This window comes from Mastacembelus armatus, chromosome 1 (assembly GCF_900324485.2).
Source record: "Mastacembelus armatus chromosome 1, fMasArm1.2, whole genome shotgun sequence".
NCBI classification, from domain to species: Eukaryota; Metazoa; Chordata; class Actinopteri; order Synbranchiformes; family Mastacembelidae; genus Mastacembelus; species Mastacembelus armatus.
In genome coordinates this window covers 23811375-23835585 of record NC_046633.1, presented here as the reverse complement: position 1 = coordinate 23835585, position 24211 = coordinate 23811375, and the positions used below count along the sequence as shown (strand labels likewise).

Below are 24211 nucleotides of genomic sequence, written 5' to 3'. Positions count from 1 at the left end.
TGAGGTGAGTGTATGTCCAGAAACATCTAACCAGCTTAGTCTAATTATCTATAATAGAAAGGTGGCACAGTGGGGCAGTGGATACACCAGTTGCACTGTTACCTCACAGTAGGAAGGTTCTGTGTTCAAACTGGAACCTTTCTGGGCCTGCATGTTCTCCCCTTGTCTATGTGGGTTTTCATCCCAGAGTCCAAAGATATCTAAGTTAGATTGATTAGGGACCAAACTGTCCATGTACACGATAAACGGTATAAGTGATGGATGGATCTATAACAGAAACCTTTAATGTGCAGAGACAGAGAAGCACAGGAAGACAGAAGAACTTCTTCTAGAAAACATGAACCATCACGTTTTGAACATGTGGCGTTATCAGCACTGCACCACAAGAAGCACTTCAGTTCCCCACTGAATAAGTCATTTCAGTTTACCAGACCATTAACACAGAAACTCATCTGATGAAAGTCACCCTTTAGTTTTGTTAACACTTCCTCCATCTGCCTGATGTTCCCCTGTACAATGTTGATGTCTGCACAAAGCACTTTACACCATCGGGGCTCAGGGTGAAAGTTCACCCAAAGCTCCTCCAAGTCTCCAATGGATGATGATGATGATGATGATGAAGATGACGATGTTCTTTTTTGGTGCCAATTATTGAAATGTTAAATCTGATCATCCTTAATGATTCAGTAAAATCTACCTTTACATTAAAAACCAAGGGATAAACCCTTCAGTTAGCAAAGCAGCACTTATGCCTGGAGCTCACTTGGCTAATCCAAAACTTTAATCTGTAGAGTCAGAATTACTTTCCTGCCTTGAACTCTTAATGCTATTTCACAGTAAATGCCAAAGCTTTTAAAACTATATTGCTTAAGTGATGCAGGGTCCTTGTTGAAACACACTTGGACACATTTGAACTACATATGTGCAGCTGACACTCTGGAAACACTGTAAAAGGGACTCAAGCATCACTTCATCACAGCCCAGTGGGCCATTATGTTTCTGCAGTATCATGGTAACTCTAGTCTTTGTGGAGTAAAAATGTCATTTAAATTTTATCTATGTCACATCAAAACACATATTATGACGTGCATCTGTGGTCTCAGGCAAGATTTTTTTATTTGAGGTAAAAATACTCACCAACCCTAATGCACAGAAGAAATGATTTCTTTGAGGGGTCTCTTAGTTCTCTTTCTCTTTGCAACCTCAAATCTTAGTTTTGTATTAAGTCCCATTTTATAGAGAAAAACTCCCAAGCACATTTAGTACATGCAAGACTCTATGCATGTTTTTTGCATTCACTTGGGACAGGTTTGCTACCAAAGTGTTGTAATTGGGCTTCATTGATGGAAAATTTGCACAAGTTAGTCAGATTAACTTAATTTTTGTTCACTAACTAGTGATATGCTACACTGGTCTATCTCTAAAAGTCCAACAGCTTTATAGCCTAAGGTCAAATGGCTAAAGCTGCTGGATCATCACATACTGAAAAGCATAATCAGTTGCTGTAACATAAGGAACAAGACTGCACACTCTCCTTTCATTTTCCACACATGCTCTTCAGACAGACACACACCCTCGCACATGAATCCCCCTGCCCCCTCATCTTCTCTCATGTAGTCATTTCAGCAGATGGCAGGACTGTGGCACGAACGGCCATCTGTCTGCCCCCCCCCCAACAATTAATTCCAGTATGTCTTCTATCAGTGGGCCAAACATGATTAGCAGAGAATGTGGAGACTAGAAGAAATGAGCCTTTCTTATACACTAGAGCCACTATCTGCAAATAGAAACTCCTTCCTTTACAGATGGTTCAATCAAGCACAATGGTTTTATCAAATTCACTCATCTAGTTAAAAGTGTGCACATGGAAAAACCCCAGAATTGACTAAGTGGAATTTCTGGACAGTAATGCATTTTATTTGACTGTGTTTTTGAGTAACACAGTTTCCTAGCAAGTTATTGTGATGTGTTGATAACGTGTGTAATCATGCATGGTGAGTACAGGTAGCCCTGACTACTGGCTGCAGTTCAGTCCTCCTGGGTCAGCTATGTTTGATTAATGACACCGAAAAAAAAAAATCCACTGTGCTTCATAATGGCATAGTGTGTGTGTTTTTTTATTAGTTATTTGAGATGACTCTGGTGTTATTTCTCCATTTTCATGCCCAAGATAAGAGACATAATTTCCCCATTTGTTTCTTGGACAAAGGAACCATGGCAGTCTCATATCTGGATAAACAGGAGGGAGGCTTCACCCAGAGACAGACCAGATAAACGAAGATCATATCAACCGAGACCAAACGTAATCTCAGTTCGCTTCATCATGCTTTGATGGCTCACATCCTGCTATTTGTCAATTATCAAACAGCGATGGAAAAAGGTTGATAAAAGAGGCTTGTGTGTTTCTGTGTGTGCTTAAGTGTTAAAGTTAGGCGGTTGAGTTAAACTATCCGTGCAAAGACAAAGCATGATCATTCTGTGCCCAGTCCAAGAGGAAGTGGACTGTGTGTGTGTGTGTGTGTGTTGAACATGTGTGTACTTTTACATGTATGTAAAAGTAAAATATGTGAATGTGTCGGTTTCATAGAAAGTGATAGCAGAGCAGGCGTTTACTGCAGTTGTGGGATTTGGCAAAATGACTAAAAAGGATAAAGGTCTTTCTGCAGTGGTGGGAAACTTCTTTAACCCTTGACTTCCACCAGATGTTCAGTATGAACTCCAACTTCCGAAAGCCTTATCTAGGAGAGAGGGGAGCTGTGTGTGTGGGTGTGTGAGCATATGTGTGTGTGTTTGTGTATCTGTTTATCTGGGGCAGAAGGGCTGTCCCTTTTCCATTTCTCACAGCTCCTCCTCCTTCTCCAGTGCAAGATGTTTAACAAAAAACACACAAATTCTTTTATGTTCAGTTTTCTACACACAAGACACTGCTTTGAATGAGTGTCTTTGTTGGTGATATATTGGATGATTAAAAAGATATGAACAGGAAATAGTTACACCAGTGTGGTCCAATTTTCTGACCCTGGAGTTGTTGGAGGCAATTTTATCAAACTCAGTCCACAAAGAGGAAACATATTTTACCAAGTTCAGTGTCCAAGCAGACTTTACCTGTCACACACTGCCTCCTAGTGGCTACTTTAGGAAACACACCCATAATGAAAGTCACATTCCAGTTAATGAGAAGTGACACTTGTCACTTCAATGACTGTGGGACATTTGTGAACTGAAAAGGCAAATGTAGAAGTGTTTCAGGCATGCTGACTTCAAGTGAGCAAAGCTTTAAAAGTATTTGGCAGCAAAGCAAAGACTCTATGCTTTAGTGCAAAAACATGTGATTATCTTCAGGCAAAGTGAAATTAGATTTGAGAAAAAAAGCTGTAGTTTTCACTTACATAATTCTGTCTTTACACATTTTCACCTCGATACTAAGATAAACTATTGATTTATTATTATACAGTATATCTAGCAGCTTAGTATAATCCTTTTTGGTTTCCCTCCTCTGTACAAATCCTCTGATGAGTCTTTTATTATGACATTTTAATTGTGTAAACAAAGACTGAAGCAAAGAAAAGAGGAAGGTTATTCTATTACTCAAGGTTGTAATATTAAATCCATGGAAAGAATCTTATAGGTATGACTGCTCGGCCTCATAACTCAGCCACATATACAACTTCACAATGATGTTAGTCAGCTCCTCAGCAATTGCACACAGGCAAAAGCCCTTTTTCCTCTTCTTTGCCTCTTTTTTTCCCCCTCAGGAAAATTAGCTGACAGGTCATACTGAGTAATGGTCTGGGATCAGTCCAGAGTAATTACACTGGGAGAAGATTGACCTCAAATATGCCTGTGCCTGAGGGTACCTGCCTGTGTGTGTGCGTTTGTGGAGGTATGTCAATAGGAGACAGCAAAAGGACAACAAAAATTCACGATGAAGTAAAAGTGTTAGTGTGCATGCATGTGTGCCCTTTCCTGTCCTATGGACAGGCAGAGACAAATCACCAATTGCCCTTAATTGGCTCCTCCTCCCTATTTTCAGAAGGTCAATCCAAATAAAAGACAAATAGTTTCACTTGCTCTTTCTCCCATAATGACTACACCTCAATTAGGAAAACAAATGTACTACAAGGTTTATTTAGGCAATATAAGGATAACTAAGTTGAAATGTTACTATCACTAAACCCCCAGAAGGAAACAAAGAGGAGTTAATAAGTGAAGCTACTGGATTTTACCCAGTTACTAGCTGGCATTATCCCCATGAAAACTACACTATTTATAATCAGCAACTAACAATTTTGTTATTGTAAAAGCAAGAAATTCCATCTTTGGTGTTAAAATAAAAGCAACTGTTTGTGCAGGGTGTAATATATTAATGTTAAACTGGACACAAACCCAATTTTGTTGTCCCTTATTATGTATAATAATTCTGCCACCAGGTTTGAACAAGGGAAGGGCTGCAAATAAGGATCCCCAGCTGAAAAAATCATTTCTTAATTATGAAAGCTGATCAAAGAAATGACAAGAAATGTGCTACCTCTGACCACAGCTAGTTCATCTCTGTGGAGACATGTTAGGCTGAGTGTTTGATGGCCGATGAACAGCAGGCCTTCCTGTCAAGATAAGAATCATGATCTGTCTGAACACACAGGAGCAGCCCAGATACCAATCAGAATGAGTCTAGTGTCTGTAGCCTGAAGTAAAACCGATGGTCGGGTTTGTCATTACTTATCACATCAATTTAAAACATACAGATTCTTTACTCGCTTCTTACACCAATCTGTTTCTAAGGCTTCATATTATATCAAATTCAGGTTCCTCTTTTACATATTTATTTTACATATTATATTTATTAGCTCTTCATTATTAACTAAGTGCTTGTCAATAACTGAACTAATCTATGTAATGAAAAAAAGATGGTTTTCTCCCATGATCCAATAAATTTGAACATGGTCCCATACTGAGCACCTTGAGGGTGTGTTGTACTGTGTATATCAGTACACATGTACAAATGTAAGAACCATGTATTTAATGTCCAAAAATACATGTGAAGCTGCGTGACCTCTACTGACTTCAAGCCCCCAAAATGACGTCTGTAAAACCGACTGATCTACCAACAATTGCCGTTCTCTCGCCAGTATGTGTTCACCACCCTGTTTCTTGCTGACCTTTTACAAAATATCCCAGTGTATCTCACTCCTGGTGATGCTTAGATCAAAGTGGGATAAAGGATACTGGACAGGAAGCAAACTGAATTAGATCACATGAGTCCTGAAAGAGGAAGTTCACTGCAGTGAGGTCGCACAGCAGGGAGAACAATTGCTGACAGAAAACGGAAGGAAGCACAGGATACTCTATGTGCATGTGTGTGTGTGTGTGCATGCAAATGACATGTGATGTAATTTCCTCCTGGAAAAACTCTGTGGACAGGAAAGCTTATCTAGACTTCTGAAAAGTTGACGGCCATATAGAAAAATATAAAAAAACATTAAATAATGGTTCTTCATATTTGCTAATAATAAAATTAATAAAAATACATCACCTTATTCATGCCTAACTTGGACCTCAGTGGGAGGTATGTTCAAGTAGTTCTGTACGTGTGACTATTTTAGAGCCTTATTTACAGACTTGTTTGGCCAACTCTGTTGATCTTGTCTTAGGGCAGAACAGGCTGGGACTAATTAGATCTTCAGCGCCCTCCAGCCAGATCACCCTTCAATTCGACCCCTATTACGGCCTTTCCCTGTGGACAAATAAGTGGCTGCAACCAGCAGAAGAACCTATGTGAGAACCATGTAAAACTTTCAGCACAAAAACAAACTAGCACTTTACGGTCACAGGCAGCATTAGAACATTATGGCAACGTGACACAAAGAGGCAGATGTTGGCAAAAGCGTGACTGCAAAACATCTACCAAATGACATAGTTTACAGCCAGGATAAAGTACAAACCAGTAAACATGTAACATCAAATGGCCAAAATCAACAGGAAAAAACACCCATCATTATATTTCATTAAAAGCTAATTGGCAGTGTGCTTAATAGTGGTATACTGCAGGGACACAGATCTATCCAGATTATTCTTTTTACTGTGGTTTTGCAAGTGTGCAGTCTATTAGCCATTTAATCTGCATACATGACTAAAGCCACACAAAAATTAGGAACATAGAGCAGCATCTATAACTAACAGTGACAATGTGAAAACAATGTGAAATAAACCCACAGAGAATTAAAATCCAAAATCTGCAGCTCACCTCCTCTATACTGAGTTTGAGCTCACAGCTTTCAGTTTGGTTCTCCTGCCTGCAACATAGTGCTTTTTGTTTTGTCTCTTGCCTAATTCTTGGCCATGCACGGCAGTCTGTTGGTTTTAGTGAAAATTTTTAATGTGCACTGCCTGCTCAGCACCAAACAGCAGACAGACCCACTTAGCGACTATAGCTGCGTCAGATCCAAATATTTCCATCAGTAACTGACAGAGATCAAAAACAGAATAAATACTGGGCTAATGTTTATCAGATGGACACAAATACCGCTCCAAATGAATAACAGTGCTGCTCCATAACCAGTAGATGTGCAGATAAGTAAACATATGCTAACTTGTCTGCCATATCAACATAAAAAGCAATTATGCCAGTGATGTTTTCATAACTTAACCCTGTATATGACTGAACAAAAAGTCCATTTTGTCCACTGCCCTAATATGTCACCTATATGTTTCTTAAATATTGTTAATATGCTGGTAAAATATGAGGAAAAAACACTGGGTTATACTTACTCCACATTTACAGTAGCCTAATTGTGTAGTTGTGAAGGGGCTGACTTAATTTGAAAGGAAAGAATCATGTCACAGAAACACATGTAAGCCTGTGGGCTAAAATCTACCCTTCTGCTGCATATACTTTTACTGCAACTGTAACACTAATTACACATTTGACTGCCATACTGCTCTTTTTGTGCTGCCAAAGTTAGGCTTTCGTCACATAATCCCGGCTCCAATGCTGCATTAAGAACAGACATGGATTACCACAAATACAGGCAGACAGTCTGCTGTTTGTACTGACAGACAGGTCCTCAAGGACATGGCTGCTTATATTACTGACAGACAAAGACATCAGACTAATCAAACCATCTGCTCCTGTTACTGGCTGTTTGTTAGAACAAGACAGCTGATACTTGGGTTGGTCTGTTAGCTCAAAGAACTCGAGATATGATATTAGAGGAAATATTCAAATGGATGAAAGTCGAAATAAAATGCAATGTGGAAAAAGGGTTTCTTTACTGAGTGGGGTTTGAATGTAAACTAACTCAAAGGGTGCCCTTCAGACATCACAGAGGAAAAGGTAATGTGATGTTATTTGAGTTTTAGATACCACACTGCACTCATTTTAATCTCTTTTCCACTGATCACACTGTCACCCCCAAACTGGTCTAAGTCTATGCTAAAGCGCTCACACTAGCTAGTGACTAAATTACAGCACCAAAAGGCCATTCTGCTAAAACAGTCTGTCTGGTTTTACACAACAAGCCAACAAGTTCAAGAGAACCAAAGGAAATGTTGCATGAACATAGAGAAAAGAATCCAAGAACATTAACAAATACAACAAACAAGAATCAGCATAGGGATATGTGGCACAAACAAACAAGAAGGAGCTTATCTGGACCCAAATAGTGAACTATTTAAGAACTGTTTTCACTACTTCTTTTCATTGTATATTGGAGCTGTTCAATTGTGTGTGACTATTCATACAAAACTAAACTGTTTCCACAAAAAGTCACATTTTGGCAGGAAAGTAAGGTTTACGTGGATGATGCCAAACACAGCTGTCAAATGGGCAAAATAGATCATATAATCTATTCTCAGTGAGTGAAGTTGTTTTGTTTATGTTCGACAAGCATGTTTTGGCTACGTTTTTACATGACCAAAAAAGGTTTGGAGGATTTCTTTGGGCCTTGACACTCTGCCCAGGATGCAGCAATACAAATTGCAATTCTTTATTTATTCCCAGTCAAGATAGGTAGTGCTGTGGTTGTGGCAATGAAGAAAAAAGCCCCTCAAAATAGAATCAGAGCTTGGGGAGCAGCCAAGAGCTGAACTGAACTTTCCTGCTACTTGTTTACTCCAAGACATGATGTTACAAGACTGTTGTTTAATTAAGAGACTACAACAAACATCATCCACCTAAAGGAACCCTTTCGCTCTCTGTTGCTTTTCAGCAGCAGAAAACACTCATCAAAATAAAAGCAGAGTAAGAACTGGGTGTTGATGATTACCAGTTTTAGTCTCCATCATGCCACCAAAAGAAACCACTGATTGCCACTTTAGGTTTCTCAGGAAAACACAGGATTTCAGAATTGGTTTCAGGACACTGTATAACTGTGTAAAGGCAGACTTACTGTCAGGGTTGGGGGATTTGCGTCCTGCATGGTTAGGCGAGGCGCAGCGGAAGGTTGTGACGATGGTGTTATGGTGAGGGTTGGGATGGTGTGGGTGGTGCACTGCTGGGTGGTGGCCATTGTTCTCTGGAGGAGCTTTGGTGATGCTGATATCAGGTTTACGTACATCCCCGGGACTAGGGGGCTCAAACTTGCGAGAGTGATTCTGCTCAGAAGCACGACTTGTCCCGTTGTTACTGTTGCCCTCATTGCGGCGTATTACTGGGGAGTCAGACGGTGTTTTGGCAAAAGTGACCTCCCTCTTGTGGCTCATCTCTGGGGTTTTGGAGTGGCCAAGAACTTCGGGGCGTTTCAGGGCGCTGTTGGTCACAAAGCGTGCAGAAGCAGGACTAGTGACATTATCCACCTGCTTGCTGGAGGATGATGAGATGTCAATGGAAAGTTCAGAGCGGCGCGACACAGGTTCAGGTGTCTTGGAGCCTCCTCCACCCATGATGGAGCGGGGTTGGGTATAATTGAGGTTGTTATTATTGGTGGCAGGGTTGGCGGTGCCCAGGTCACGGTAGTAGATGCTGGTAGGAGACATGGCGTTGCGGTGAGGGGAGTTGGTAGTCCTGCGGGTGCCAGGTGAAGAGTGGGATGAAGTATCGACATCTTCCACTTCAAAGGATCTCTTCAGAGCTGTAATGCACAAAGAAAACAGTTCAGTGATAGAGTCATTTCACAGGTGAATATTTTTATATATTGGTAGACATATTCTATGACTATCTGACATTTTCTAAGCAATCCCAAACAAAAACCAAAACCAACAATCAGTTAGAGAAAAAGCCAAAAGAGGATGACTGAAATATCAAAAATATCACAGCTACAGTTTAAGCATAGCAATCCTATAATTAAATATCCTGTAGCTGTAGTACGCTATCACTTAGGTGAAACCAGTGGCAAGAAAAAAAGAAAGTTATATTTTTAAGTGCAAATACCATTGCACATGTGTAAGTATACAATTTAAATGTCATCATTCAAATGTCCTACAAGTGTCATCAACAAAATAAACAGCAACAAAGGCAAACTAAATAAAAGTGTTGGTGCTACTGAAAAATGACCGATGCTGCAGTATTCATTTCATTCATTTTCAACTACTTTCTTTTTTATTTTAAGTGGAACAGCTAGCAACCATTAGATATTCAAATTTTGTAAGAGATCACAAGCTACAGATTTAATCTCTAACACTGTATTATATTGTATGTTATCCACTAGTAACCTGCTGTCAACAGTACAGTAAATAGTACATAAATAAAAACTGTCAGACGCCAACTTAAAGACAATGTGCTCAGCTGTACAAGACAAGAATAACAAAACAGGAAGCAAGAAAAAAACTTTACCAGGACAGTTTATTAGTAGGCAGTGCCAACGTTGTTCAAAAAAAGAAATCTGACACTTCAGTGACTGGGCGACATTATATAGTACATTTCTACAAATGAAACATAGCAGAGTAGAAGTATAAAGTATTATAATACGGAAATATTCAAGTGAATGTCAAGACAGACTATACCTAAGTATACCTGATTAATACATAAAACAAACTACTATATTTTGAAAGCATCGACTTGCTGTTTTATTTATTTATTTATTTTTAACTATTTCAAGCTCATCTTTTCCTTATAAATGTTTCTGGGTCAAGACTGCCGTTTATGTGAAGCTGGAACAATATCATAAACTCTTCATCAAAAAGGTCACACCCGTTAATGGAGCAATAAACAAAGTGAAGTGTTTTTCTAAAACACATTAAGAACACTGTCCAAGTAGTAAAAGTCATAGTAAAAAGTGCCTGAGGTTTGAGGGTATCTGCAGAAAGGGTTTTGGTGGCAACACTAAAGAAGCAAGATGCATTACTTCACCTTTCATTTCATCCCCCATCACCAGCAGGTTTTCACTGCAGTGTAAAGTATAACATGTTTAAGCTACTACAGTAAAGTACTAATGCTAAAATTCCAGGGTTTTATTCAGAGCCCTCTGAAGTTTCATGACATGTTATAATTCATGCATCAGCCAAACAACCCTCACCGTCCAGCATTTGGGCAAAAGAGTCCCAAGTTTCCCCGTTTGTGAGCACAACATGAGCACAAGGATCCAGGCGCATTCTTCCCCTCGGTTAGTTGTGACATGAGTAGCTGCACTGTCCAAGATGAAGATACTGAGGGACTGAATCACCCCCTGGCTCAAAGTCAGCTTGAATCTGACTCCTACAATGGAGATGCTGTGCCAGGCCAGTGGCCAGGAGCGGGTATCAAAATGACACATCAGCTAGATCAGTCCACATGCACACACTTAAGAACATCTCCTGTTCTCAGCAATCCAAGACTAAAATCTCACAAAAGTTACTTTATCTGTTTGTGGCAAACATGTACTTGACTTTATGTAACTTTATTCAGTCCTGTTCAAAGTCCCTGTAAAAACTAGTAAGTATGTGTTACAGGAATGTATACGTGTTTATTTTTTAGCGACTACACCCACAGGGAGGAGACCTTGCCCCAGCCCACTGCTCTATGTAAAGCTGAAACTCTGTTAGGGGATGCAATCACATCAGTGCTGTCGACCACACACAAGCCAGCAACACTAATCTAATTTAATGCTATAAGCTGCTTCCTTCCAACATGGTGGATATTTGATATAATTTACCCTTAACAAAAATTCAGGCTGCAGCCAACGTCTTTTCTTCTCGGCTTAGACACTCCAAGGATGTTCTCCTTCACCACAGGAAAAAATGCATCTGCGCTTATATCTTGGAGCTGATGCTGATGTGTCTGACAAATCTCATCACACCTTCCCATACAGCCTTTATCAAGCCCATTAACTTTCTTTGCCATTTTTACACTGCAGGAAATTGGTTTTATAAATGTTGTTGAGGCTGTACATTAATGTGTGGAAAGTGTTAAATGTTCCATAATAAGTACACAAAAGATCTCAGTGTTAAAAACAAAGTAAATAGCATATTCATTATCCAGAAAGGCACCATAAAACTGTTTTAAAACCTAACCTTTGATAGAAACACATATTAAAAAAAATTATATACGATAATAAACCTGATGTCCAATCCCACATTGCCATTGCACTATGTCTTTCCCTAGCACTACTTTCCTCTGTTTTGTGTTTTATGATTGATGAGAGGGAGTCCAAGGCTCTGGCTACTTTAAACTCTGGCCACAGAATAAACTGGTGAGCCAGAATCAGTCTGCAGATTTCATAAAGAGTTGAAGGGTTGTGACGTACGCTTTAGGATATTTAATTTCACCGTCTTCTGGGGGTCCCAATACTTTACGAAATTGCATACACACTAACATCTTGTGACACTTGCTGCAGACTTCTGTTACATTCTGGAAATGTGAGAAGTAAAACTGAATAGGTCAGGGATATCGGACCCGTATCCACACGTGACGAAATAAATAAGCAAAACATTGCTTTGTCAGTGACCTGTTAAGTGATCCTAAATATATATTTCTGTTCTTGTCTGCTTTGTGATTATCTGCCCTCAGGCCTGGGACTAGAGCACAGTGCTTGAATGCTTTGCTTTCAAGCCATTTGTTTGTATTCAGAAACCGTGCAGCCAAGTGTATATGATTAAAGAGCAGAAGGGAATTTGAATCTCTCTTTGCTTTAATGTTGTTTAGGAGTATATAAAATGGAAAAAAGGCATTCAGGGCGTCGCTCAATTGATCAGCTCTTACATAGCACGCTTCCTCTCACACACTCCTGGTTTTTCATGTGGTCAGTGGTGGTGAACTGGAGAAGCGAAGTCTAGTCTTTGAAATTGATTAGTACAGGTTCATGGAGCAATAGGAGTAGTGCTTGTGCACGAGTGTGGGACTGACAGACGGATGAAGGAGTATCATTCCCAGTGAAACAGCATTCCCAGACTATGAGCTGGAAACGAGAGGTCCAGTCTACCTCAGAGGAACCTCATTAACAGCAGCCAGGACTCTCGTCTCCCCACGTTTCTTCGCCATCGAGTGGCCAGTATCTCACAGCGTCTCGTGGAATGATAATGCAGCACAGACAATATAGCTGAGGATTATTTGTGTAACAAAAACAAAAATGGAGGCAGCTGTATCCTGACTTTGGTTCATGGTTATTTGTCCTAATACAGCCCAGGTGTTCGGCTACACTGACTCTTCATCATCAGGGTCATCACTTACACAGTAAAGACATCCTCACCAATAACCTTCAGTGTCAGCTCAGCCCAGATGTACTAAAAAGAGAGTCAGGAGGTAGAAGGAGATAGATGGGGTGGGGGGGCTGGGGTTCAGCTTGAGAAATTGAGAGGTTAAAAAAAAAAAAAAAAAAAAAAAAAAAAAGAGTTTTCTATCATTGATATGAGTGTGCAGCGACAACCGTGAGCAAAGATGGGTGTGCTCATGTCTAACTATATTCCTGCTAGAGTTGAAGTTATGTGATGTTACAGTGCACACTAACTGATGTTGCAAAAGTTCAATTCATCCATCCATTATCTATAATGCTTATCCTGTAGAGCTAGTCCTCGAGTTGTACTGCCCTGCTTTTCTTTCCATTTATTCCTGCCCATCCTGCATCTGATTGGCTGTTGCAGGCAATCAGCAGTCTGTAGGAAAAACATGCTGAAAACAAGGTGACCCCAAATCAATATTTACTGAGACCACCCTTTGCCTTTAAAACAGCATCAGTTGTCCTTGGTACTCCTGTGCTCAGATTATACGGTACTTTGCAGGTGGGTTGTTCCTAACACCTGATAACTGGCCACAGTTCAGAATTTATGCTGCATAACTGTCTTCTGTCTCTTTATGTATTTCTAGACTGAATCCATGACGTTGGAATCAGGGCTCTGTGGGGGCCAGACCAGGACCCCTTGTTCTTCTTGTCTCTGAAGACAGTTCAGTATGACTCACTGGCTGTTTGGGCTTGCTGTCAAATGAATTCAGGACCAGTCACATGCCTCCCTGATGTTAGAGCAGGATATCTAAATGTCTGCGGTGCCTAAAACGTATGCACAGCACTTCAAATATAACAGAAACACTGTTTATTGTTCAATTAACTGTGATTACATTAAGCTACTATTAATGAACCCCAGCACTTCCTAAAATGCTCCCAGGAAAGTGAGGGGATCATGCCTCCTAAAATGCAACATTACTGATGTTAAACAGAGGAAAGGAGCAGAATTTGCATCAACAGCAAAAGCAAACAAAACAATCAAACAAAAGCAGATAAAAATGCGGTTTCTTAGAAAAAAAACATTCAAAATTAGAAACAAAGCACTTCACTCAATTCATGAGCTAAGAGCATATTTTTTAAATTTGTACAGCTCTACTCTGTACTTATAAACACAAATAATTAAATGGCATGAATTTGTAACATAATGACAAAAATATAGCTATACATAATAACAGGAAGCCCACTGTACCTGTTATTAAATTAATAAGGGATATCCTTTATTGTACATAGCCTTGAACTGAAAACCAGTGGTGTAATTCTAACCTCAGGCAATAAGTCAAGTTATCAAGATGGTTAATCTCTGTCAAACATAATCTCTGGTAAAATAAAACCATTTTATTTGCAGTGGAGTATAATTCAATGTGGTCAGACCAGGAAAAACATGACCAAGCCTACAAACTGACAAGACAAGGCCGAACAAATGATAGAATTTCACAGTACGGTATTATGCTCGTTCAGACAAAACCTTAATGCCACACTGTCAAACACACACTTGCTCTCACTGCCCACTGATGGTGTTGGGTTTACTAATGCTGACCAGCAGCAGTACACCTCCCTGTGTCAGATTTACTGTGTGGCTCCTTTCTGGTCTGGCTGACCCCCTGCACCCAGCACAAAGGACTTTGGGGAGTCTTATACTGTAGGTGTTTGGTAAAAAGGGAAGACAAAGGAATTTGGTGCAGAGCTTGGGTTTAAAAAAAAAAAAACAAATTATTGGCAGTAACACAGAAATGTTTAAAAGGCTGCGAACCTGAAGTCTAATTAGAACCAAGAGGCAATTTCACTCCTAATTTCAGAGAATTTGTTTTCATTCCTCACACGGACTTGGCTGACTTACATTTATTTCCTGGGAACGCATCCATAACCATAACCAGTAGCTGCCAACCCCAACCATAACCCATCCTAACCTCACCCTAACCAGAAACCAATTCATCACCTGAGAATTCAATGATTTACAGGAAAGCCAAGTCCCCACAATGTGATTGTCCCCACAGCGTCAGTAATACCAGGCTACACTCACACACTCACACACTCACACACTCACACACTCACACACTCACACACTCACACACTCACACACTCACACACTCACACACTCACACACTCACACACTCACACACTCACACACTCACACACAGTCATTCAGGCAGCTGTTAAAAAGCCGCCTTTCAGGCTCCCCAGCCCTCAACCTTTGACAGGCAGATCCTTGTTAGGCTCCTTTGATCAAGTGCTGGTTAACAATCTCACTCATGAACAGATTGATTTACATTATTGACCAGTGAAGGTAAAAACAGAGTGACTATAATCCACTGATCAGACCTAAGCATACACCTTTTGGACTGTCAAAGTTCTGATAAAAACAGAAAGTGGGGAGAAAAATGTGGTTGGCAACATGGACCAATAGAGAAACAATTACAGATGTGATTAACTGGAGCTCAGTGACCTCAAAGCAGAACTTATTCAGACCAAGCACTTTTTATTGTATGAATCATGCACCCTGACACAAAGAACACGTTTCAGCAAAAGGACAGGGCATTGAAACTGCCAGTAAATTAGTGGGTACAGAACGTAATGTAGAGCTGTCAGCTCTGGCTGCTGTGTGTGTACATTAATGTGATGATGGCACAATTAACAAAGCCAGACTGACTAACAAAGCCTTCAATCGTTTGGCTGATTTATTAAACAATTACATACAATACACAGAAATCCATTTTTTCTATAACTGACCAAAAAAGGCATGTCTCCCATGTCTTTTTTTCCACCTGTGGTTTAATATAACTGTCTTAAAATGAACAGGACCATGGAGAACTGTTAAGAAAGTGTTGTATTTATGCACATAATCCACTCCAACAGACTAAATAGCACACCACTCTCTATGCCAGCTTTAGACAACGTACCATACACAAGCACCTCTCCATCCCAGTATGTCCTCTGTGTCCACATGCCACCCTCGAGCAACAATGTGGGACCCTTACACCAACCAGTCCAAAACCTCGGACTGGAAACGAGACTCAGTTTACATTGGCAAACAGCAGCAGCACATGTATGGCTCTACACAGCCACTCTGGATATACAAATAAGGGCTTATTCTGGCCTTACTCTCTTGTGACTCTTTAGATTCAACAGAGACATTTTTTACCTTTTTGAAAATCATAATTTCGTTTCAGTGTGTGGTTTCTATGGCAGTTTCTAGTGTCCATTTTCCACTGTCATCCCACATGATTCTATCCACAATTCGCATTTTTAGCTTCTACTGCCTGTGTGCATATTTCTCTTCTCTTGCACTACAATGAAATGAAGATTAATTCAGTCACGTGCTTATAATGCACCTCTCCACAAGTTGCTTCTATCCTGGATGGAAAAAGGTGCACACTTACTTTTATTGTTATGGAGTGAGGTTTCAGTTCCAGTTTTGGACTTTTATTTTGGTTAATTTCCTGTGTTTCTCCTGTGTTAATCTTAGGCGGATTTGTGTTCATTAGTTAAGATTAGTTTCATCCGGTTTGTCATTAGTTCTTTGCTCCGAATGTATTCATACCACCTGTGTTTCTTTGTTGGAGCATTAACTTAACATACATGCACTTTTTAGTTTTTGTTTGATGCCCCGCCCACTGAGTGGTGGAGATTGTCCGACCCCCACCGGTCTACATCTCCAAGGTGACGGCGGTCATATTAGTCTCCCTGTTTGCTTCCCTCTACACTCTGTTGAACACGAGAATGCCAGAGCCCGAACCCATGGCGAGAATGCCAGAACCCGAACCCCGCACCCGGCGTCCCATTCTCCAGCATCCCAGACTCAGGCGTATCAGTCGCAAGTGTCCAAGTCTCAAGTGCCCCAGTTCCTGGCTAGCCTGTCAGCTGGTGTGCCCAAGTCCCTGACTAGCCTGTCAGCTGGTGTGCCCGAGTCCCTCAGCACTGCCCAGCCAGAGCACTCAGTGCTGCAGCCACAGTCCGGGCCTCTACCACTGCAGCAGCCAGAAATGCTTGAACCTTGAACCTCGATTTGTGGAGGATCGCATCCCCGCTGAGGCCCCACTCCTGCAACCCAAACCTCAGTGCGCCAATGATAGCGTCCCCGCTGAGGCTCCCCTACAGCAATTCGAACCTCAAGTGTGCCGACGAGGCCGTCCCCGCTGAGGTTCCACACCAACGTCCTGAACCTCAGTGCGCTGACGAGGTCATCCCCACTGAGGTTCCCTTCTCATTTCCGGCTGGACCTTCACCAGAGTCCCTCCTGGCTTCCCAGCCCAAGGGGACCAGAGTCCCTCATCGCTGCCCAGCCCAGAGAACCAGAGTCCCTCTTTGCTGCCCAGCCAGAGTCCAGAACCTCAGTGCGCCGACGTGGCCGTCCCCGCTGAGGTTCCACACCAGAGCCCAGTCCCAGTGCCTCGGCGTCCCGGCGACAGCGCCTACGCTGAGGTCCAGCAACCAGTTCCAATCCCTCGCTATGCCAGCAAAGGCGCCTATGCCGAGGTCCAGCCTCCAGTTCCTGCCCTTCGGCAGCGAAGCGAGACCCTCCACGTTGAGATCCAGCCTGTCCCAGTCCCTCGGTGTTGAAGGCGCTCATGCCAAGGTCCAGTGACCTGCTTTTAAGCCAGAGTCCAGAACTGCAGAGCCAGAACCAGAACCAGAGTCTAGCAGAAGCTAGAACCAGAGCCAGAGCCAGAATCCAGCGCTGCGGAGCCAGAGTCCAGCCCTGCGGAGCCAGAACCAGAGCCAGAACCAGAGCCAGAGTCCAGTGCTGCGGAGCCAGAGTCCAGCGTAGTGGAGCCAGAACCAGAACTAGAGTCAGAGTCCAGTGCTGCAGAACCAGAACTAGAGTCCAGCGCTGCGGAGCCAGAGTCAGAGTCCAGCAAGGCCGAGCCAGAGCGGCACCTATTCCTCTCCCACCTGAGAGGCTGTCCCTTCGAAAGGCCTTGGACCCACGCCTGCCTGAGAGGCCGTCCTCCTGAACGGCCTCGGACCTATGCCTGCCTAAGGGGCCGTCCACCGGGACAACCCCGGACTCTGCCCTGTCGGAACCACGACGGGGACTTCTAGTTCCGGTTTTGGACTTTTATTTTGGTTAATTTCCTGTTTTTATCCTGTGTTAATCTTGGGCGGCTTTGTGTTCATTAGTTAAGATTAGTTTCACCTGTTTAGCATTAGTTCTTTGCTCTGAATAAATTTATACCTCCTGTGTTTCTTTGTTGGAGCATTAACTTAACGTACAGGTGTTTACCTTTGTCTGAGGAGAGCTTTTTAGTTTTTGTTTTATGCCCTGCCCGCCGAGTAACGGAGATGTTTGTTGCCTGTGCCTGGTAAATTCAGGCAAACTAAAGAGGTACTAGTAAGAATTATTCTTAGCTTGAGACGGTACTTCAGGTATTGAAACATAATAACCCATACATCGTCTAATTGTTTTGGCTAATTTGGTTCATTTTTTGCATTTAAACAAACCAAACAGACTTTAGATGTTTCATAGTTTGCATGTCAGTCAATCACAATAACACAAATGATTTACAAAATAAATGACAAGATAACACACTGGTTTACATTTGGTAAACCAGTGGCTGCACCATAAGTATTCAAAACCTACTGGGAACAACGCTAATCAAAATATTAATGAGGATGTCAACTTGTTTTTCTTGCTGTCAGCACCAATCCATGAAGTGTAACACTGAGCATCAGGCCTAAGAGCAGCTGTTATAACCCAGTCTGACCGGAGGAGGAACAGGAAAGAAGTGGGGAAGGAAGAAAGACAGAATGGTAGACGAAATGGGAGAACAAAGGGAAATAATGCCAGAGTCACACCAGCAAACAAAAGGAGAAACAAGTGTGAATATCAAACTAGGGGTTAGACAGACGTTAGGTTTCCTGTCTCCCTCTTAGTGCTTTCAGCTGAAGGCTTTCTGGTGCCTGAATAGTGTGGTGTCAGTGCTGTGTTTCTAATATTGACGTAACTTGGTATAATCAATAACAGATGATAGGCTACAGACCAGCATATGTTCACCTCCCTGTTTTTAACCCAGTAACAAGTAGACACACACATGCACAGCACCCCCAGTCACAAAAATATACTTTGCACATTCATATACAACACACTGTCACACACAAAATAGAAGGATATTGTTGAGTATTAATAATATTGTCAAACAGATCAGGTCTGACAGATGTTGCTGCTTATCAGCATGAATATTATAGATGAAAGAAAAAAAATAAAACAAATTACAAACCTTCAAAATCAGAAATTATTCCATCCAAATGTGGATTAACTCCAGAATCGGACATCTTCTCAGTCATGAATTATCACAAAACTTTCAAATGTCTCCTGGTTAATTCTACAGGGCAACAACTCTCTCAGATCCTGATACTTAACGTATTTTCTGACTTCCCACTAACTTTTCTGTATTGCTGCATTCACGTTTCACAAACAGCGAAAAGCCAAGCCTCCTCCCTTCCCCTCCCCTCCCCGTAGCTAGAAACACACTCCCCCTTCTTCCTCATGTCCTGTGTGAGTCTTGCACCCCCCCAATTGTACATGCACACGCAAGCATTCACGCAGACACCAGACCCTGTCATAGCCTGAGACCCTTTTCAGCCAAAGTGGCTCTCAGGGTCGATTTTCTCATTTAGCCTCTGAGCAGCTCTGACAGCAAAAGCAGACGAGATGTCACACAGTCACTCTAACCACGCTAACCTGCAATCACACAGGACCCCCTGTTACAGCTATGGCTTTTCAAATCGCCTTCAGAAGGGCTGGTTTCACTGTGAAAAACAGTGAGAGCACGAGGCTTCAGTTCAGAGTAAACAACCTCTCCGAACTTGCTGGCATGTTAATTAGAGTGTAGTCACTTCTGCAGGAGTTGCACCGCTGTGACAGAAAAACCTGAGACGCTTCCTGGAGAAAGTTGACATTTGGGATATATGATGGTGCCTCTGGGCAATCAGATGGTGATTCATGCACCAGCCTGCCCTCTGTGACGCCATGTTATCAGGAAGAACATGGGAATGTGAGCTTGGTGGACACATCTGACCAGGTAATCTAGTACTGCTGCATTCCTTTAGGGAGGGACCCCGATGACAAGCTGGCCTTTTGATGTGGTGGGTATGGTTATACTAGTCGTCCTTGAAGCTGCTGTGGCCAATCTGATGACTATTCTTCAGACTGACAAAGAAACGTTGTTGAAAAGGTGTTGATAACGTAAACTAGCGATGAAATAGGAAAGTTATCCTTGTATTTCTTTAACCACTTCCACTGCATCCCTGTGAGACACGTATTGTATGTAGTTTGCATAGTTTGTTTCTTCGACCACAGAAACAGAGCAATAGTGATGTTATTGCTGTAATTACTGATTGGTTATGACTGACCGGCTTTTCACAGCTTCCTGTTTAGAACCACATGTGATTGCAACAGAGATTTGTGATGACTTATCCCTGGTCCTGGGTCATCCACAACAATGATTAATGTGAAAACAGTCAATGTGGATGCTGGGTCTACATAGTTAATCTAACTAAACTAAACCAAGGGCCACAGAAAGCTGGCATATTCACTTCCAGATAGTGGAAAGATACTGTCACATATCAGATATCACAAATTACACGCTGTTTTTCACTCAATGAAAGGCAAAAAGCCACACAAACCATTTTTGGCACTTTCACAGGCTGCAAGTACTTTAGAAATCCAATTTGAACGAACAGCTCCATTTTAAGGCGCACTAATGATGCTAAACCAATCCAACAGTGTCTCAGCCCAACACCTCAGAGGCAACACAGAATAACAAACTGCTATGAAGGTATCTCAGGATAAAAAAAACAGAGTATGGTATATACATTATGCACAGAGTGTATCCTAAATCCATCAGCCAGGAACATTTACTGGGGAGAATATCAGTCCCCTGAGATACTTGATCTCATGTGTTGTGCAATTAAGCTTTGAGTCCATCTTAGTAACAAAGCACACATTGTGCATCAAGCATCCTCGTAGCTATGTACTGTAGTACTGTACTGTAGTAAACCAAAACACAGTGTGTGAAATACACACCTTCTCGTACCAGTTTGTAGTTACAGTATCTAAACAGGGATTCATACAGCTGGCTGCAAAAGACTGAGGGAAAGCTCTAAAACAAGATTTGGAGAAGTGTGTATATGTGTGTGTCCCACACCATGAGTAGCGCTATGCGAATACATGCTTGTGCATACATGTGTTAATGTAGTTCTTCGACTGTAGACGAGTGTGTTTGCATGTGTGTTGGTCTCATGCCCCTGAAATAGCACCGTAAACACAGAGGCCTTTGCACACAGAAGACAGAGCACATAACTGCTTAACCAAAACCACTCACCCCACAGGGGGACTCCAGAGTTGTGCTTGATGTGTATCTTGTTAATATCAGTAATTATGGCTGTGAATGTATGTAATCTCCTTAGAAATACCTACTTTGTTTTGCAAATAATTTAATGTTTTTATCTGCACGGTTGTCAGATTTAACAACTCATTCTGAACTCATCTTTGTGGGATTTGTTATTCAATTTGTAGGTTGAAAAAGACCATGAATTCCCAGTCTTTACAGATTTACAATATCAAGACACAATATCTATCTCTTACATGCAGAAAATGATGAATGGCCCTTGGAACAAATTAATAATGTTGTGTAAAATGTCACATTTGTGCACATCAGTAATTACATCTCCTTGTTTTCTATATTATTATGATGTTGTAGATATCTATAATATACCTCAGATTTCAGTCTTTGTTGCTTGGTCATTTTAAAACAAACAAGAATTCAGCAGAGCCACAAATATTTATTGGCAGGAAGTTGCACAAAACCACACTCTGTTTAAGTGTTGCTTATATTTGTCTAGATGAACTAATGTACGTGGTTTCAGCGTTTATCTAAATGACACCTTTTAAAGATGATCGGTTTGTCCAGGGAGCGTGACAAAATTACTTGTCTTGAAGGTTAGTGGAATATATTCACTTACTGTTGCACAGCCTAAATAACACGCTGTCACTGCAGAAATATTGTGCAGTTAAGCATAGTAGGGAAACCGCTACACAAATCCAGAGAAAGGAAAAATACAAACAACTGAAGATTTCAAGATAAAAACTGTGTGGAATTCACTGAGAGTAGGCTTGTCCTTGTTTTACTCCAGATTTTTCTATGCCACTACTCACATACCATGCACATGATTTCATTTTTATGACAGTTATTGGTTAAAGCTACTATCATTGAAAAGAGTAAGCCTTGGCTGTGAATGTATGTAATCTCCTTAGAAATACCTACTTTGTTTTGCAAATAATTTAATGTTTTTATCTGCCTGGTTTTTTGGCCTAAAAGCAATGTAGACATTTTATGCTGGCAGCCTTAAGACTCCAGTGGTTTTAAGACCAGGATGTTACTCAGTGTGCAGGGGAGCTGTGACATGTGTAACACTGATCTATGAAGTCTATGTGATAGTTTGGTGCAAACAAACAATCCTGGCAGCACATGAAAGTTCAACTGCTGATAAATTGCAAACATGTCACTACGAAGATTAGAGGTTGCGCATTTGGCTTCCTGTCTGTGCAACTGTGAAATATTACAAAGGTAAAGCTGAAGGTCTGCACACATCTCTACTCTTACTTTTAAACATCACATGCTGCTGAAATTTGATTGCAAAACCAATTTCTTCCCTGAAATGCAAAAGAAAATAAAAGATGAAAGTGATAATTCTTTGCACAAAATATATAGAGCCAAGAATCCCTTACTGTGCTAAACTATTTATTTTAAATACTTGACATTTTTAATGAATAAAGTATTTTAATGAATACTGTTTTGTATTGCAATGCTTGAAAAATACATCTCTGTTATTGAGATGAGTTTGGGAATGAAAGCATTGTAGCAACATTTAGAGAACATTTAGTGTAAAGTGCTGTCCAGTTATTATTATTATTATTATGTTTAAAAAGCACATCTTTCATGTGAATTTATGGAAATGTGCTTCATTATCAAAAGTCTATAGTACAATAAGACTATAATAATGAGCAGAAATGTATCCTGTGGCATTTGAGTTCATATTCCTCAGACTATATTAACACCATGAAGTTGAGCTACTTGTAAACAATCACCTGAATGTGCTTTCACAGAGGGAGTTCATTTATCTGTGTTGTTTCACCCCTAGCTTGGTGTTTCCATCATGGTGAATAATGTCACCTGTCAGAAATCCTCCCTCAGGATGACTGAAGGTGGGGCTTCCCACTCAGTTTCCTGTACTCCCTGTGTTGGCTGTTTTCATAGCTCCCTCACTTATCATTAGTAAATAATAATCTGAGAAACAATATGAGGTGAGATACTGGCAGGGCAGGGGGAGGAGAGCTGCAGGGCGTTTACTCATGGAGGAAATCCTGTACACTTCTTTTATGAAACATAGGGAGTTGAGTGATTTCCATGATTTACTTTAACTCTGGGTTAATGTGTGCTTGTGGGGGTTTGTGAGGATTCTGTGCACATGTGTTTCAGGATGAGGGTATACAGGGTGCTGGGTGGACGCATCAGCACCTCTAAAGCTGTAGATAATTTTGAGAAAAGGGGAAATGGAAGACAGATCTTACATTTACTGGATTCAGCTAATAATAAAGGTCACATGCAGTACCAATAAAGTACCATTAAATTAAAGGCCAATTTAAAAGCAACATTCACTCACATTTATACTTGACAGAGACAAAAGCCATCAGATTTGAATCAACAATTGTCCCCAAAGCAGTGTATCAACAGGTCCCATCAAAAACTATCAAGGCTGCAAATATCCCATTTCAACTCCTGGACTCCAACAACTGAAGTGCAGCTATACTCACGATAAATGGGTCACACAAATGCTGCAATTAGTGTCATCTCAACACACAAGACACTGGTTTTCTTCCTGTTTAATTGGCAGAGCACAAAGCAATATGACACAACTATTCCTCTCATTTCCAGACTGAATCATTTGTTTTCTTTTCCCTTTGTTGTATATTTAAAGAATGCGTCACCAGTTAGCAATTAGATCAAGTCAATGTGGTGACCACATGGGACAGTCATGGTAGATGACATGCCATATTGAACACAACGCTGATTGTAATCCTCAACAGGTGAGGAAAAGGAGCTTTGGAGGTGTTCAGTTGCATACACATTCAGGAGCCCAATAATGCCAACTTTGGCTCAGCTCCTGTCAAAAACAAAGTCTGAAGGGCTCTGGGTGGCTGGGGTAGGGGGGCAGCGGCTGTAGTCACGACAACCAATACAAACAGAACCACGCAACATGGGCTGAAAACCAGGAAGCAGCTCAACCCGTGCAGGACTTCCTCAATTGAAATGAGTGAGGGGAGAAGTACTGTCAAAATAAATAAATATAAAAAACATTGAAGCACCTCTCCTCTCTGCTAAGCTGCACTCACCCCCACTGGAGTCGGTCTTTGCTAAATTCCTCCAGCTCCCATTAAAAAAAAATCCTTGTCTGCAAAATATGAATCATCCCCATGGAAAATTTCACAGAACCTAGGGAAATGGTGGTTGCACCAAAGAGAACAAAATGCCAACACAACACTGCCACCAAGTGGTGACCAAAGTAGGTGTGCGGTGTATCTG

General features: G+C 41.2%; 1 protein-coding gene across 3 annotated transcripts in view; it reads right to left on the bottom strand.

Moving 5' to 3' along the window:
- The window catches only part of septin9b (septin 9b), a 69677-nt gene that overhangs the window by 30877 nt on the left and 14589 nt on the right, over positions 1–24211 (bottom strand). For 2 of the 3 annotated variants that reach the window (XM_026302523.2, XM_026302522.1), the window contains exon 2: positions 8388–9068. In XM_026302523.2, coding sequence (XP_026158308.1) covers positions 8388–9068 — 681 coding nt within the window. Of the gene's footprint in view, positions 1–8387; positions 9069–18844; positions 19015–24211 lie in introns of those variants that run through there. The other variant, XM_026302521.2, reaches the window with a different exon arrangement.